The sequence below is a fragment of the Hippoglossus stenolepis genome, chromosome 19 (assembly GCF_022539355.2).
Source record: "Hippoglossus stenolepis isolate QCI-W04-F060 chromosome 19, HSTE1.2, whole genome shotgun sequence".
NCBI lineage: Eukaryota > Metazoa > Chordata > Actinopteri > Pleuronectiformes > Pleuronectidae > Hippoglossus > Hippoglossus stenolepis.
The window spans coordinates 20,194,893-20,212,239 of NC_061501.1; the positions used below are offsets into that span (position 1 = coordinate 20,194,893).

A 17,347-nucleotide genomic window follows, 5' to 3' on the forward strand; every position below is an offset into this window, starting at 1 on the left:
ACAGTTCACACTCGTGTTACCTGTATGGTGTGCGAGTCCGACGCCTGACCCAGGATCTCCAGCAGGGCGGGGTCGGACACGAAGAAGAAGCGAGGAAACACCAGTCGTTTCTTCTCCAGGTAACCGGACAGAGACTTCTGACACAGCTCCAGCTGCTCCAGCAGGTGAGGCAGCAGCTGCAGAGACAACAAGCGGCTGTGAGCGTGGACCTACAGCATGGTTGTGTTGCTCAGAGGCACGTGGGCAGCACCTGGCTGAGCGTCTCGTCTCCCACGCAGCACTGCACGGCGTTGGGAAGCTCGTGTGCTCGCTGCATGATCCTCTGCCAGGACTTGTCGATGTTCAGGAAACGTTTCGCCTCCTGAGGAACAAACAACAAGCATCAAGCCACAGGAAAGCTGTTTGCAGGTTGGCATGGCAACAACGAGGCGTGGTGATGATGTCACTGGTGACACGCAGCCTGATGTTTGTTCTGACCTGAGGCAGCTGTTTGGCAATGTCTCCGCCCACAAACACGGCCTCCAGGTAGATCCAGAGGTTTTGAACCGACAACCACTTCTCGATGATCTCGGACGTGTTGGAGAGTTTCTGGACCCACAGCTGGATGGACGGCTTGAACGGAGCGTTGTACCTGCAGGACGACATTGATTCATCATCATTCATTTTCATTCATTCTTTATCATTCATTCATTCATTCTTTCTTTCTTTCATCCATCTCTCCACCCAGTCTTTTGTTCTACAACTAATCTTACTTCTATCAATATTTTTTGATTCTTGATCTTTTATTCTCTTTCTCTTTCTCTTTCTCCCCCCCCCTACCTGTTGCTCAGCAGTGACGTCAGCACCATCAGGCCGTCCTCCATCATGGAGACCTTCTCTACGGTGTCGGCTCCTCTCAGCAGCAGTTCTCCTCTGGTCCTGAAGGGGGCAAAGCTGAGGCTCTGGCTGCTCCACTCGGCCACGACGTCCTTCAGCTTGGCCTCGATGTCTCGCTCCTTCACTGCACTGATGCAGACATCCTGACGACAACAGGACAGAAGACAGACAATCCAGTTTCCATCTTTTTGACAATTTCTGAACTTTCATTTGTGGAGATTAATCTGGATTATCTGGATTTTTACTGAACGGTTGTCAGGATTATTTTAGATTTTTGAGTCCTGACTATAAATAACTGTGGTATTTCAGAATAGCTTTTATTTTTTTCATCTCTCTCTTATAATCCAGGTCCAGTCAGGATTATTACTCCAAACATTTATAGGTTATTCCCAAACTCTGATGTCCATATCTTGGACATTTCAGGATTATTCTTAACTTTTCAGGATTAATAAAAAGATTTGGGAAAGTCCCAGAAGAATTAACTTTATCATTAACAAGTTAAGAATTACAATCTTTCCAACAAAAGTTATTGTGTCAGATTAAAATAAAATAATGTGAATAAATCATCAAAACCTCAATGTCCTCTTTGTGTTTTAGCAGCGGAGCCTCCATGATGCTTCTGAGAGAGAAGCTCTCTGATTCCACCTGGAAACTGTGAGCGGTCAACTCACTGAGACGAGTCCAGTGTCTGGGCAGCATCGCCTGAAGGACACAGAGTCCACAGCTTCAGGTTCTGAGACACAAACTGAGTGAATGTTTTCTAAGACACAGGTGAGATCAGGGACACCTCTGACCGGCCTCGTACCTTGTTGGCCATCATGTAGAGCAGAGGGCAGGACTCAGTGAAGTCATCGATGGTCTTCTTCAGATCTCTAAACGCCTGCCACTCCTTCAACGCCTTTGGAAGCTTCTTGATCCTGAAAAGACCCAGAGACAGGTGAAGAAATAAAACTACAACAGAGATCTTTTACTTTTTATTTCTCTTTTTCTGCTGCATTCATCGACTTTTATCCAGTTTTAAATATTGTCCTATCACTGTCCTCGCTGCTCGACCTGTTCTGGAAGTCCTGCAGCTCCAGGTTCATCTTCTCGATGTCCAGTCCGGCCCACAGGAAGTCGTAGTATCCAGTCACGCTGTCGATGACGGAGTTATATAAACTGTAAAGTTTGGACAGAAGAGAGAGCTCCCTCTTGATCCTCTGCAGCTCTGGATACTCTGCAAGGGAGGAGGGAGATTAAGGAGGAGAGAAGCCAGGAGAGAAGGAGAGAAGGAAGCAAGGAGGCAGGTGGTGAGACGAACCTTTAACAGTCAAACCGAACAGCTCCTCTCCTCCTGAGTAGGTGATGAACTTCCTCCACAGCTGATCAAAGTCTGACTGAAAACACTGCAGGCGCTCACTGGCTTCAACTGGAGCCACGCCCTCCACGCCAGGACCCCTGCACGCACAGGTTTGAGTTGTTGTGCACAGGTCCAACGTGTTATTGTGTGTGTGTGTGTGTGTGTGTGTGTGTGTGTGTGTGTGTGTGTGTGTGTGTGTGTGTGTGTGTGTGTGTGTGTATACCTTTGGTTGTACTTGGTGCAGAAGTCGTGAACGTCGCTCTGGAAGCTCTGGACTGCAGACAGCAGGTCTGCCTTCATGCTGGGTTGGATCTTCACCAGAGTGTTCTGGTTCTGCACCACCTAAAATCACAGACACACACACACACACACACCTGGATCTTCGTACAAACTCTTGTTGATGTTATACCTTCCCTCGACGGCGTCCCCCTCCTCACCAGGGCGTTGAGGTTCTTCCAGGCGTACGTCAGGCCGTCCACGCGCTCGGCGTTCCCGTCATTAAACAGCAGCTCGTGTTTGTTGAGCAGAGCGAAGGATTCCTCGACTGGACCGATAGTGGCGTCGATACGAACCTCCGCCTCCCGAACCTCAAACACAAACAGCGAGGAATGAGTCAAACGTGTCTCACTGTCAAATACAAGATGAAATGAACGACTGAGTGAATCAAAGAGTGAAAACATGACGGAGGATTAAAGAAAGGAGGAACTGAGCAGGTTACATGGTGTCAGCTGATCGTGGATCACAACAAGACTTCTTCATATGCAACATGTCTCCTCACATCTTCTACCATCACTGACAAGAACTCCTCAGTTCATGTGTCCCTTCACCTCTCTGAGCGCCGACATGGCTCCTCGGACGTCCTCCAGGTCTGTGATCGGACGCTGCAGACTCTTCGTCATCCCGTCCACAAACGTGAAGATGCCGTCCATGTCGGCGGACGCCCGGCGGTTGAGCGCAGCACCAAAGGCTTGTTTCCACAGTCGACTTTCCTGAGTCAGAGCCAGCTTCAGCTCGTCGGTGTCGAAGATGATGGAACCCATCGTACGAAACAGAGGGAGCTCCGAAATCTGCACCTCCAGCTTCTGCAGCAATGCATCATGGGAGAACAGAGAGTAAATACTGACTGTACATAAAGACGGACGACTGGCCGGCTGCAGTATAGATCCTAAACCCTCCTCCTCCATGTTAGCAGATGGGACATGGACCAAACTAAAAAATCAAAGTAAATGTTAAATAAATGTTTACTACGACTCCGTGATCACGACTGCTCAGTCTCTGACTCCACAACACGTCAGCATCAGATCTTTCTACAGGAAGTGGAGACGTGTCGTCAAATTTATTTATGGTTTCACGTTTTGGTTCTTGTTTCTTCTTCAGTGGTGGAAGAATTGTTCAAATCATTAACATGAGTAAAAGTAGTGATGAAGATATGAAGTGATGAAGAGGAGAAGTGATGAAGATGAAGAGGTGTTGGACTCACAGAGTAGAAGCAGATCTGAGAACTGAACTCTGTCAGCGACGGCTCCGATTTCAGAAAGATCTGCACCTGCTCCTCTGGCTCCTGAAAACAGAACAGTGATCTTTAAACATGGAACAACAGCAGTGTGGGACGATGGGAGTTGTAGTCTTCATCAGGGACAGTGTGGGACGATGGGAGTTGTAGTCTTCATCAGGGACAGTGTGGGACGATGGGAGTTGTAGTCTTCATCAGGGACAGTGTGGGACGATGGGAGTTGTAGTCTTCATCAGGGACAGTGTGGGACGATGGGAGTTGTAGTCTTCATCAGGGACAGTGTGGGACGATGGGAGTTGTCCACTAACGTCTGCTCAGCTTGTTTCTCTAAAAAATTCAGATCCAGATGTCCGCTGACTAAAATCCTTCATCTGCTTCAAACAGAGTTAAAAACCATCACGATCTAAAACGTGACTTCAAACTGGATAAAAGTTCCTTTTGACTCTTCTGACAAACACTGACACAAAGAGGAAACGACGCCACCAACAGGCGACTGCATTAAACGCACTGTTACCTAAATTAAAACAGATTTCTGCAAGTTTAAAAATATCTAACTTAACTACAGAAATAACAGATCTGATGATTTTAGACGAGTTAATAAAAGGGACAGGTTGAAGCTTGATCGACACAGACACACAAACCTGGTTCCACAGAGCGGAGAAGTGAGTGAGGTCATTCAGCGTCTCAGCAGCCTGTCCTCTCAGGGACGACACCTCGGAGCTGAGCTGCATCACCAACCTGCAAAATACACACAGATACATGACGGCTCATAAAAGTGAAGCCAAATCATCCATCGCCCCCTGGTGGATGGCTACAGTACAGGTCAAATATGCCTCCTCCATGTTAGGAGATGGGACATGGGCAAAACTAAAAAACTCAAAGCAGACGTTAAATAAATGTTTGTCAAAGATGTTTCTGTCATTTCAGCTCGTTCTTATCTCTCTGATGTTTGTTCAAGTGTTCAGGCTCATGATTGACAGCAGAGACTGACTCAGGATTGGTGGAGAGAGTTAATGGGCAGATCCTCGATACCCGGGCTCCACTGCACGATCACCACAAGATGGCAGCATTTATATCTGAGCTACTTTGAGCTCATTTCTGGAGGAAGTAAAGACGTGTCTTTGATCTTTATTTACAGTCTCTGATCATAAATGATTTGTAATGAATCACATTAGGCTGAACTGAGGTTTTAGTTTCTAGTTTTGGTTCATTACGTTAAACACCAAGTCAACATCCTCAAAAATAAAAACTAGGGACTAAATAAGGACTGACTTGGTGACGTCTTTATGTTCGGCCAGCTGTCTGTCCAGAGGCCTGAGCACCGGCGGCTTCACCGTGACGTCGTCTCCAGCGTCGCGAACCGCCGCCTGCTCCACCTGCACGGAGAGAGAGTAATGCTGGGATGTGATTGGTTGTGCACTGACAGGTGTGTGAGGCGAGCGTCTACCTGCTGCTGTTTGTACTGCATGTGAGAGAACGTCCACAGAGGAATGTCTCTGGTCACAGACAACACCAGGTTCACCAGATGATTCACTGTGGTCTGAAACACATGGGAAACTCAAACCATGAAACCAGTTCAGTGTAATGTTCTGCAAGGTGAAGAGTCGACTTCAGAGGTCAGAGGTCACAGAGCAGACGGACCTGAATGTCGTCCAGACTGGGTCTGAGGACGATGTTGGGGATGGCGAGCTGGATGGAGGCTCTGAGGAGAGGAGGAGGAGCAGAGTGGCTGCTGGAGGAGGAAGAGGAGGCGGAGGACGACTGGTATTTAACGACATGGAGTCTCCTCCTCAGGGCGTCCAGAGATGATTTGGTGGCTGGAAAGAAAAGACAAACAAGAACGTAGAGATTTATTTGTCTGTATGTTGATCTTCATGATGTGATGGAGTAAAGGAGTCTGACCTTTGACCAGAGCTTCAGTGCTGCGATTACAGATCTGACCAATCAGGTTGTAGAAACGACAAGGAAGACAAGACTGACAGCGAGTCTTCTGTTTGGAGTCTGGATGGAGACACTGGAAAGATCCCTGAGGAGGAGGAGGAGGAGGAGGAGGAGAAGGAGGAGGAGGGAGGAGGAGGAGGAGGAGGAGGAGGAGGAGGAGGAGGAAGAGAAGGATGAGAGGAGAGGTGTATTGTTTTTTTTTTACTCATTAAACTTATGTGTGTGTGTTACCTCCAGATTAACAGTCTCTGTCGGCTTCATCTTCTTCTTCACCTCCTCAATCAGCTCAAACACATATTTCTCCACCTGCTGACTCTGCCTGTCTCACACACACACACACACACACACACACACACACACACACACACACACACACACACACACACACACACACACACACACATAATTATAATAATAATAATAATACATTTGATGTATGGGCGCCTTTCATGACACTCAAGGTCACCTTACATGTAGAAATAATAATAAAATAAAACAGATTCACAAATATAAAAACAGAGCAAACATGAACACAACAACACACAACAACAGACTAACAAAAGATCAAGTAAATACTAAAGAATTATTCTGAGTACGTCGATTGGAGGAGGTGAGTTTTTAAACAGGATTTGAAGGTGGGAGAGAGGCACGTGAAGGCTCTTGAGCCCATGGAAGACAGCCGGGCAGGAGGTGTGGTGAGGAGCATGGAGGAGGACGAGCAGAGAGTATGGGTGGGTGTGTAGTTGAGGAGGAGGTCAGAGAGGGGAGGAGGTGCCATGTTGTGGAGAGCCTTGGTAGTGAGGAGGAGAACCTTGAAGTTGAAGCTGTATTTGATAGGGAGCCAGGGGCGATGTGTTCGCTGGATGGGTTCTGGGGTTTGGGTTCTGGGGTTTGGGTTCTGGGGTTTGGGTTCTGGGGTTTGGGTTCAGCTGCGTTTTGGACCAGTTGGAGTTTATGGAGGAGTTTGAGTGAGAGGCCGGAGAGGAGAGAGTAAAGCTGTGCTGTTAGAGGCCGAGTGCTGTTATTGATGTGACATTCGAACTCTTGACTTGGGGAGATGGAGAAACTGTGGAGTTGTCAGGTGTAAGTGAAAAACTGTTACATTTGACTCTGCAGTCGTTGCAGTAACAGCATTAACAGACAGGGGGCGAACACCAAAACAGAACCATTATAACAGAGCTGATTCTCACACAGTCTGAAACCATTAAAACGTTACCAGTTCAGAGTGACGGCAGCAGCTCGGACTGAGGCGTCTGTCTGCAGCAGGAGGTGGTGAGGTGAGACGGGGGAGTCTTCAGGCAGGACCAGCAGGCTGCAGGAGGACACGGCCTGAAGCAGCCGATCGACACGACACTCCAACAGATCTGTGGCGGCTTTAGAAACCTGCTCCAGCTCCTCCAGGGCCACATACACACTCTGTATGACTGAGCACAGGCAGGAACATCGTAGTTTCAATCATGTGTCACCGTGTGTTTTACAGCGAACATCTCAACATAATCTAGGTTTATCACATCACAACATAGAGCAGCAGATCTGTTCCTGCTCACATGCGTCAGTGTTGAGAGCGGTCCAGGACAGTGTGGTGAGTCCGGGGGAGAGCGCCGCCTCCACCCGGCCGATGAAGGGCTGCATCAGAGGGAAGAGAAGAGCCGGGATCCCGTCAACGACCGAGCTGTAGTCCTGCAGCAGCTCCTGCAGCCTGGAACAGATCAGAGCGTCGAACACTACGATCAAGAGACTAAAAGCTACACCAGTTCAAACAAAGACAAGATGAGATGAGCAAAGACGAGAGAAACGTGAGATGTGAAGAGTTGTGGAGGAAAGTCTGGTCAAATATGTCGAGTAAAACATTCACTAAACTCAATTCAGTTTAAGTCATTTAGAATAAAAACAACAATTACTGCCCTAGAATTGTGTGTCTCCATTAACCAGACCCATTTGGTCACTGTGACCTTGAACTTTGACCTCACTAAAATCTGATCAGTTCATCTGTGAGTCAAAGGAAACGTTTGAACCAAATCAGGAAGGATTAAATCATGAAGTTCTTGAGTTATTAAACAGTACAAACTAAAATAGGAACGTGTGTTCTCACTGGTTGTAAAGAGCTTTGATCTCTGATTCTCTGGACGTCATCTTCACGAGGACTTTTGGCACAAACACCCCGAGTTTGGTCATCCAGCGAAACTCCTGCAGAACCTCCAGCACCACAGGGTCCAGGTTCACCAAGACCTCCTGAAACATACACATCGTTATGTACAGTCGCTGATCCGTCACTGCTTTCAGTCATCAGTCATACCTTGCAGTTTTGATGTCGGACCAGCAGGGCGGCGCTGAGGCAGTGCGGCGCCCTCTCTGCAGTCTGAACCCACCCCTGCAGGTGCACTTCCTCGTACTGCAGCAGCATGAGCGCCATCTTGTTGTAGCTGCGGATCACTTTGGTCATCTCTGGTCCCTGGGAGAGAGACGGGGTCACTGAGTTCAAATGGGTCAGAGACACTGACATGATTGGTCGGAAAATATCAGAGGCGGTACCTTCAGGACGTTCAGCTTCTTCTTCAGGATCAACATGGGGGCTTCAATCCTCCGGAACAGGTGACGACACCACAGCACCCGACCGGCCGCCTGAGAGAGAGACAGGTGATGTTACTGACATCCCACGACAGGTGGACAGAGCGACAGGTGGACAGAGGCACAGGTGGACAGAGCGACAGGTGGGCAGAGCGACAGGTGGGCAGAGCGACAGGTGGGCAGAGCGACAGGTGGGCAGATGGACAGGTAGGCAGAGTGACAGGTGGGCAGAGCGACAGGTGGACAGAGCGACAGGTGGGCAGAGCGACAGGTGGGCAGATGGACAGGTGGGCAGAGGCACAGGTAGGCAGAGCGACAGGTGGGCAGAGCGACAGGTAGGCAGAGCGACAGGTGGGCAGAGCGACAGGTGGGCAGAGCGACAGGTGGGCAGAGCGACAGGTGGGCAGAGCGACAGGTGGGCAGAGCGACAGGTGGGCAGAGCGACAGGTGGGCAGAGCGACAGGTGGGCAGAGGGACAGGTGGGCAGAGGCACAGGTAGGCAGGGCGACAGGTGGCCGGCGGACAGGTAGGCAGAGCGACAGGTGGGCAGAGCGACAGGTGGGCAGATGGACAGGTGGACAGAGGCACAGGTAGGCAGAGCGACAGGTGGGCAGAGCGACAGGTGGGCAGATGGACAGGTAGGCAGAGCGACAGGTGGGCAGAGCGACAGGTGGGCAGAGCGACAGGTGGACAGAGGCACAGGTAGAGAAGCGACAGGTGGGCAGAGCGACAGGTGGGCAGATGGACAGGTAGGCAGAGCGACAGGCATGGAGAGCGACAGGTGGGGCACAGCGACAGGTGGGCAGATGGACAGGTAGACAGGCGACAGGTGGGCAGAGCGACAGGTGGGCAGAGCAACAGGTGGGCAGAGCGACAGGTGGGCAGAGGGACAGGTAGGCAGAGCGACAGGTAGGCAGAGCGACAGGTAGGCAGAGCGACAGGTGTACCGGAGGCAGGTTGCGTCCAATGGTCGGTCTCTCTCTCTGTCTCTCGTACGTCCTCCTCAGCAGCTCCAGCTCTCGGCCGTAAAACTGCAGCAGCTGCAGGTAATGAAGCTTCAGATCCAGAGGAGACGCAGGAAGAGACTCAAACACAACCAGTAGATCCAGCATCTGCCCTGTCTGAAACACACACAGAGAGACACAAACACAGAGAGACACAAACACGATGGATTAACATGATCACACACAAACAGACAAACACACTCAGTAGAACGTATAATGAACCTACAGTGAGAGACTGATGGAACCAAAAGTCGAGTAGAGACTGAAGAGACTGGAACAAACTCTGAACTTGCAGCTGAAAGTCTGTGTAGTCACTGTCAAACTGACACACACACACACACACACACACACACACACACACACACACACACACACACACACACACACACACACACACACACACAATGAAATAAGTAAAGTACTGTTGCTAAAGACTTGACAACTTCACTTAAATACTCTGATGCCAGTGTGTGTGTGTGCGTGTTAGGAGACTGTTGAAGTTGTGAACTGACTGATGTTCTGCTCTGAATCTGTGATTCATCCTGTAATTCCACAGCTCACCTCCAGGTTGCGGTGGTCCAGGAAGTCATAGGTCTTGGACTCAGTTGTGCAGACGATGCTCTGGTATCGAACGTAAATCTCCTCAACACCCTCCACCTGAAACACACGTAAGCTTCACATCAGGACACACAGGACATGTATATGTATATATACAGAATATATATATATATATATAAATTCGTTGGAATGACCTTCATGTGTTGCAGAGCGGTCAGACTCTCCAGCGTAGACGCCATGTCAGCAATCTTCTCAAGACGTCTGCAGAAAGCATCAAACTTCCCAAAGATGTAGTTTTCACTGCAGGAGAAGGAAGAAGAAGACATGATGGTGAGAGACAAGGAGACACTGAGACACTGAGACAATGAGACACTGAGACAATGAGACAATGAGACGAGGATTTTACCTGAGGTCAAACTGTCTCATCTCAGGATTTTCTCTCAGCTGATCTCTGACTGACTGGAAACTCCTCTGGTACTGAACCTTCAGATGACAACACTCAGAGATACGCTGCAACAACACTGACCTGACACACAAACACCCACCCACACACACACACACACACACACACACACACACACACACACACACACACACACACACACACACACACACACACACACACTTTGTGAACACAATATCTGAAGATCTGAGCAGAATTCAGAGGTCAAAGGTCACTGGCTGTAGGACCTCTACCGCTGGACTGTGACTCACCTGTTATACTGTAGGACCTCTACCTGCTGTGTGACTGTAGGACCTCTACCTGCTGAATGACTGGGACCTCTACCTGCTGAATGACTGTAGGACCTCTACCTGCTGAATGACTGTAGGACCTCTACCTGCTGTATGACTGTAGGACCTCTACCTGCTGTATGACTGTAGGTCCTCTACCTGCTGAATGACTGTAGGACCTCTACCTGCTGTGTGACTGTAGGACCTCTACCTGCTGTATGACTGTAGGACCTCTACCTGCTGTATGACTGTAGGACCTCTACCTGCTGTATGACTGTAGGATCTCTACCTGCTGAATGACTGTAGGACCTCTACCTGCTGTGTGACTGTAGGATCTCTACCTGCTGTATGACTGTAGGACCTCTACCTGCTGTGTGACTGTAGGATCTCTACCTGCTGTATGACTGTAGGACTCTACCTGCTGAATGACTGTAGACCCGTAACCCCTGCTTGGCCTGTATGACTGTCTACCTGCTGAATGACTGTAGGACCTCTACCTGCTGTGTGACTGTAGGACTCTACCTGCTGTATGACTGTAGGACCTCTACCTGCTGTGTGACTGTAGGATCTCTACCTGCTGTATGACTGTAGGATCTCTACCTGCTGTATGACTGTAGGACCTCTACCTGCTGTATGACTGTAGGACCTCTACCTGCTGTATGACTGTAGGACCTCTACCTGCTGTATGACTGTAGGACCTCTACCTGCTGTATGACTGTAGGACCTCTACCTGCTGTATGACTGTAGGACCTCTACCTGCTGTATGACTGTAGGACCTCTACCTGCTGTATGACTGTAGGATCTCTACCTGCTGTATGACTGTAGGACCTCTACCTGCTGTGTGACTGTAGGACCTCTACCTGCTGTGTGACTGTAGGACCTCTACCTGCTGTGTGACTGTAGGACCTCTACCTGCTGTGTGACTGTAGGACCTCTACCTGCTGTGTGACTGTAGGACCTCTACCTGCTGTATGACTGTAGGACCTCTACCTGCTGTATGACTGTAGGACCTCTACCTGCTGAGTGACTGTAGGACCTCTACCTGCTGTATGATCTGCTGTATGACTGTAGGACCTCTACCTGCTGTATGACTGTAGGACCCTAGCTGCTGTGTGATGTAGGACCTCTACCTGCTGTGTGACTGTAGGACCTCTACCTGCTGTATGACTGTAGGACCTCACATGCTGTATGACTGTAGGACCTCTACCTGCTGTATGACTGTAGGACCTCTACCTGCTGTATGACTGTAGGACCTCTACCTGCTGTATGACTGTAGGACCTCTACCTGCTGTATGACTGTAGGACCTCTACCTGCTGTGTGACTGTAGGACCTCTACCTGCTGTGTGACTGTAGGACCTCTACCTGCTGTGTGACTGTAGGACCTCTACCTGCTGTATGACTGTAGGACCTCTACCTGCTGTGTGACTGTAGGACCTCTACCTGCTGTATGACTGTAGGACCTCTACCTGCTGTATGACTGGATCTCACCTGCTGTGTGACTGTAGGACCTCTACCTGCTGTATGACTGTAGGACCTCTACCTGCTGTATGACTGTAGGATCTCTACCTGCTGAATGACTGTAGGATCTCTACCTGCTGTGTGACTGTAGGACCTCTACCTGCTGTATGACTGTAGGATCTCTACCTGCTGTGTGACTGTAGGACCTCTACCTGCTGAATGACTGTAGGACCTCTACCTGCTGACTGTAGGACTCTACATGCTGTGTGACTGTAGGACCTCTACCTGCTGTGTGACTGTAGGACCTCTACCTGCTGTATGACTGTAGGACCTCTACCTGCTGTGTGACTGTAGGACCTCTACCTGCTGTGTGACTGTAGGACCTCTACCTGCTCTGGTCCCAGATGTGGCTGACGCTCTGCAGCAGGAAGCTCCTACAGGATGACATCATCTGGTTTGTGACCTTCAGCAGCAGAGACGTCATCTTCTCTGAGCTGTTGTAGAACTGAGAGAACGTGAGAATCATCCTGATGCTCATCATCAGCCCGGGGAGGTGCTCCAGCAAACCAGTCTGTGAGGGGAGAGACACACAACACACAGCAGACACACAACACACAGCAGACACACAACACACATCAGTATTGAATCAGAATCAGAAATACTTTATTGATCCCAGGGGGAAATTGTGTTTGTTACAATAGCTCCATGCAAGAGTAGAAATATAAGCATATAAAGATTAAAAAATATATAGAAATAAAATTAGATATGACATATGTACAATATGTGCGTTCTGTAGATTGAGTATTTAGTGCAAGCATGGATATGTGTGGATATCGGTGGCATTGTAACGAGTCCTCTGACTCAGTGTCAGAGGGAGGAGTTGTGGAGTTGGACGGCCTCAGGCAGGACGACTTCCTGTGGCGCTCTGCGGTGCGTCTCGGTGAGTCCTGCTCGTCATGGAGAGGGGGGGGCACACTGTCCAGGATGTCATGTGACTTAGACAGCATCCTGTCTGACACGCTGTCAGAGAGTCCAGCTCCACCCCCACAGGGTATATTTAAATATTAGAGAGATGATAAAGTTTTTATCTTCACATCTTTGTTCCTCAAACTAAAGATTCTGCGTCTGCTTCAGCCTCTTGACTCCGACTCTTTGTTTTAAGGTTGATTTGAAGATTTCATTCATCAACTTTCAGGGTTAAGTTCAGTCTCTAGTTTTACATAAAGTTTATTCTATTATATTATTATATTTATTCATTCATTTATTTATATTTTATTATATTTCACTTCTTATTATTCTATTATTTTTACCGGAGTGCATTTCCTCAGAGGTCTAAAGAACTTGTTCAGGGTGTTCAGGTACTTCACGTTGTCTTTGGCCTCGTTAGACACCACAGTGATTTCTCTGTCCTGAAACACAGAGACAGACAGACCGTGAGACAGACAGACCGTGAGACAGACAGACAGTGAGACAGACAGACGGTGAGACAGACAGACAGTGACACAGACAGACAGTGAGACAGACAGACAGTGAGACAGACAGACAGTGAGACAGACAGACAGTGAGACAGACAGACGGTGAGACAGACAGACAGTGAGACAGACAGACAGTGAGACAGACAGACAGTGACACAGACAGACAGTGAGACAGACAGACAGTGAGACAGACAGACAGTGAGACAGACAGACAGACAGACAGTGAGACAGACAGACAGTGAGACAGACAGACAATAGACAGACAGACAGTGAGACAGACAGACAGTGAGACAGACACACAGTGACACAGACAGACAATGAGACAGACAGACCGTGAGACAGACAGACAGTGACAGACAGACAGTGAGACAGACAGACAGTGAGACAGACACACAGTGACCAGACAGACAATGAGACAGACAGACCTGAGACAGACAGACAGTGAGACAGACAGACAGTGAGACAGACAGACGTGAGACAGACAGACATGAGACAGACAGACACACAGACAGACAGACACACAGACAGAGACAGACAGACAGAGACAGACAGACACACAGACAGAGACAGACAGACAGACAGACACACAGACAGTGAGACAGACACAACAGACAGACACACGCACACACACACAGACACACAGACACACACACACACACACACACACACACACACACACACACACACACACACACACACACACACACAGACTGGATTAGAGATGAAACCAGACTGAGATAAAAAAAGAGAAATTTCAATAAAAAGTTTAACTCAAATTTTAAATGTAAAGAAAATGAATTTGGACAAAGTGAGTGACACTAAAGATGAAATGAGAGAAAGATGAGATCAGATCATTTTAAATGTTTTCACAGACTTTCACACGTTGTTTTGTATTTTGACCTTCACCTGTTAAAGGTGACCAGGCGTCTCTTCCAGTGCTCCAGCTCCGCCGAGGGTCCGACGTCATCCGCCTCCTTCCTCATCTGCTCGCTCTCCGTCAGCACCTGCTTGATCTGATTGGTCCACACCGAGACCACGCCCTCCAGACGCTCCACCAGCTCGCTGTTATTGGCTGAGAGCAAAAGCGCAAGTCATTTCTTGGACCGGGTTTTTTGGTTAAAATGTCAAACACGTTGTTGTACGATGTTAATCATTTTCTTCTAAATAGATTTATATAAAAAGAGAGAAGAGGAATAAACGGCGGAGTGGTCCCTCCTACCTGCAGAGGTGTAATCCGCGGGGAGGCTCAGCTGCTCGATGGCGTCAGGGAGGTCAACCGGCTTCAGCTGGAACTTTCTCTCCACGTTGAGTCTGGCCGAGTTCAGATTACTGACAAACTGATCCACAGACGACTGGAAGGACTGGACGTCAGGAGAGGAAGCTCCTGTCTGCACCGAGCCCCACGTCTGCACACGGAATCAGAGGGTCAGCGGGAGTTCATACAACCGACCTCAACGTGAACACGTGAACACGTGAACACGTGAACATACGAGATGAGAACCCGTAAAATGACAGAAACCATCTTTGACATTTATTTAATGTTCATGTTCGAAGTCGTCCATCTAAAGTCTTTAGACACTGGATATAGAGAGGTTTCTGTTTACTTTATAATAATAATAATAATAATAATAATAATAATAATAATAATAATAATAATAATAATAATAATAATAATAATAAAAATCATTCATGATAAGGATGAAAAGAAAACATCAGACCAAACAGTTTTTAACTTGATGCATGATCAGAAGAGAAAAGAAGATCCTGCTCCTGTGAGAACATGAGGTTCTGCTCAGGTTCCTCTGATGGACGTCTAGTTGAAGGTGTCACTCAGGTTCATACCTGCTGTGACCTGAGAGCCGGCAACAGGACGTCCAGCAGCAGAGTCTCCACGCTGTGCAGGAAGCTGCCGTCGCTGCAGTCCAACAGGCCGAGGTTCACCTCCTGCAGGCGGAGCAGAGATCATGTGACTGACTACGACCAGGGGCTTGGAACATTAACCTGGGACCCGGGGCTTAGAGGGACCCTGAGAACAGCTGATCCGCAGCAAGGACAAGGTTCATGAAAACCTCCTTAACTTCTATGATCAGCTGTGTACAGGAGACTGTGACATCACCGTGGGCAGAACAAATCGTCATCATTTAAATGTTTGGTTGTAACGAAAACTTCTGTCATGTCTTGTGTGTTTCTTTTTTGGGGGTAGTTTAATGTCTATTGAGACGCTCCTGAACGCACCACGACGGACTGACCTGCTGTATGTTAGCGGTGGTTATGGCCTTGTCTGTGGTTCTCAGGAAGAACAGACACGTCCCCAGTAAAGGCTGAAAAAACACAGAGGGACTGAGGTTAGTTTCAGTTTGTGGCCAAAGTACAGAAACTTATTTTCACTTCAGTCGACACATTACAATCGAGTCCAAAAACAACAAGGACTTGGCCTCAAATCGAGACTCTGACCATGACCGAGACAAACTGTGTGAAGCTGAGTGAGGACACAGAGTCGAGCTGTGCAGAGCGGTGTGTGTTCTGCTTCAAAGAAACAGACACATTTCCAAACTCTGGTGTCTACAGATCACTTTTCTGAATTTACACCTGAGCAGTCACAAGACTTCAAACTTCCAGCAGTTGATTCATTATTAGCATGTAGCCTTTAGCTCATTTCCCAGCTCTCTGATCACTGAGTCCACCTGTAGTCATGTGAGACGAACTGAAGGTATTTGGCGTCACCGTGTAAACACCAAACAAAGCGGCTTCAGGATTTTCTTCCATAGCAACACAGACACAGTAATTATCTGTGAGACGGAGCGAAGCTTTGTTCTGACTGAAACTAAAACTGTGATCTGCATCACGAGCTGCAACCATGACGACACGTCAACAGCTTCACCGCCACACGATGCTTTCAGCGCTGAGGTCAGAGGTCAAACTAAAATCATTCACACTTATTTTCATGTCTGTGTTTGATATGAAAAGTTTTATTTTACAGAAGAAGAAGAATTTATATTTTACTTCATTTAAGTTTGATTTCTTTGGTTGTGTTTTCTTTATATTTATAGATATTTATAATAAAGTTTATGGTTAAACTGTAAAATAACAAAACTTAATTACATTTCTTTATCATAAGGAATTGATAACAACGTTCATTTTTCTTCTTTTTTTTTAATTAACCAGCTTCTCGCCACCACCTTTGTTGACGCCTGCAGATTTAAGTGAATGAGGCCGTTAGCTCCATGTGCGCCGGTCGCTAACTGGTACAAAGGTTTCTCATTGGACGCAGGATGAGTCATCAAACAGTGTGAAGAGTGAAATGAAGAGTTAACACAGAGAAACAGGATCAACCCGGAAAACTTTAGGTTCCTTATTTTACTTTTAGATTTCATATTTCTAAACCAAAGTGTTCTGAGTTGCTGGTGTTCACTTGTACCTCAGAGTTCGCGGTGGTGAGGAAGAGTTTCCTCTGAGCGCCGGCCGAGGTCAACACGTCCACAGAGGACGACTGAGTGGACGACAGGTTCTGGAGGAAAAACACAGACAACACAGAAGAGAGGGATTAAAAAGAATAAAGATATAAAGAGTCAGCAACAAATGATGAAGCAAAGGGTCTGATTAGAAAAACTGAGGTGAATATTGTGGAATGAGGTCGAACTGTAGGGCGCTCTCTAGTGGAGATTCTCCTCACATCTGTTAGGAGACTCGGGGGAAACCCAGGACTACAGCACCCCCAACAGCAGAAAATGATTGAAGAAAAACAAGTGATGAGACAGATGCAGATTTCAGAAAAGAGTGGACGTCATGAGAACATTTACCTGCTTCACGTCCTGATAGAAGAAAATCAGCTTCTTGGATCCATTCGCAGCGAAGAAGTCATCGATTAGACGGAACTGGAAG

At 47.9% G+C, this 17,347-nt stretch overlaps 1 protein-coding gene across 1 annotated transcript in view; it reads right to left on the bottom strand.

The window, feature by feature from the left end:
• The window catches only part of dnah5l (dynein, axonemal, heavy chain 5 like), a 40,953-nt gene that overhangs the window by 22,400 nt on the left and 1,206 nt on the right, over positions 1-17,347 (bottom strand). The window contains exons 4-40 of the mRNA XM_047337941.1: positions 17,266-17,340; positions 16,884-16,973; positions 15,715-15,786; positions 15,308-15,409; positions 14,685-14,853; positions 14,372-14,537; positions 14,194-14,197; positions 13,301-13,399; positions 12,380-12,561; positions 10,206-10,325; positions 9,994-10,099; positions 9,803-9,898; positions 9,468-9,563; positions 9,185-9,358; positions 8,202-8,291; positions 7,966-8,121; positions 7,762-7,901; positions 7,217-7,368; positions 6,886-7,093; positions 5,901-5,988; positions 5,631-5,754; positions 5,370-5,545; positions 5,176-5,268; positions 5,001-5,104; positions 4,370-4,466; positions 3,696-3,776; positions 3,043-3,297; positions 2,653-2,802; positions 2,439-2,557; positions 2,177-2,313; positions 1,930-2,092; positions 1,682-1,793; positions 1,450-1,578; positions 820-1,019; positions 478-631; positions 251-361; positions 21-176 (exon numbers count right to left, since the gene is read on the bottom strand). Coding sequence (XP_047193897.1) covers positions 21-176; positions 251-361; positions 478-631; positions 820-1,019; positions 1,450-1,578; positions 1,682-1,793; positions 1,930-2,092; positions 2,177-2,313; positions 2,439-2,557; positions 2,653-2,802; positions 3,043-3,297; positions 3,696-3,776; positions 4,370-4,466; positions 5,001-5,104; positions 5,176-5,268; positions 5,370-5,545; positions 5,631-5,754; positions 5,901-5,988; positions 6,886-7,093; positions 7,217-7,368; positions 7,762-7,901; positions 7,966-8,121; positions 8,202-8,291; positions 9,185-9,358; positions 9,468-9,563; positions 9,803-9,898; positions 9,994-10,099; positions 10,206-10,325; positions 12,380-12,561; positions 13,301-13,399; positions 14,194-14,197; positions 14,372-14,537; positions 14,685-14,853; positions 15,308-15,409; positions 15,715-15,786; positions 16,884-16,973; positions 17,266-17,340 — 4,746 coding nt within the window. The remainder of the gene's footprint in view (positions 1-20; positions 177-250; positions 362-477; positions 632-819; positions 1,020-1,449; positions 1,579-1,681; positions 1,794-1,929; positions 2,093-2,176; positions 2,314-2,438; positions 2,558-2,652; positions 2,803-3,042; positions 3,298-3,695; positions 3,777-4,369; positions 4,467-5,000; positions 5,105-5,175; positions 5,269-5,369; positions 5,546-5,630; positions 5,755-5,900; positions 5,989-6,885; positions 7,094-7,216; positions 7,369-7,761; positions 7,902-7,965; positions 8,122-8,201; positions 8,292-9,184; positions 9,359-9,467; positions 9,564-9,802; positions 9,899-9,993; positions 10,100-10,205; positions 10,326-12,379; positions 12,562-13,300; positions 13,400-14,193; positions 14,198-14,371; positions 14,538-14,684; positions 14,854-15,307; positions 15,410-15,714; positions 15,787-16,883; positions 16,974-17,265; positions 17,341-17,347) is intronic.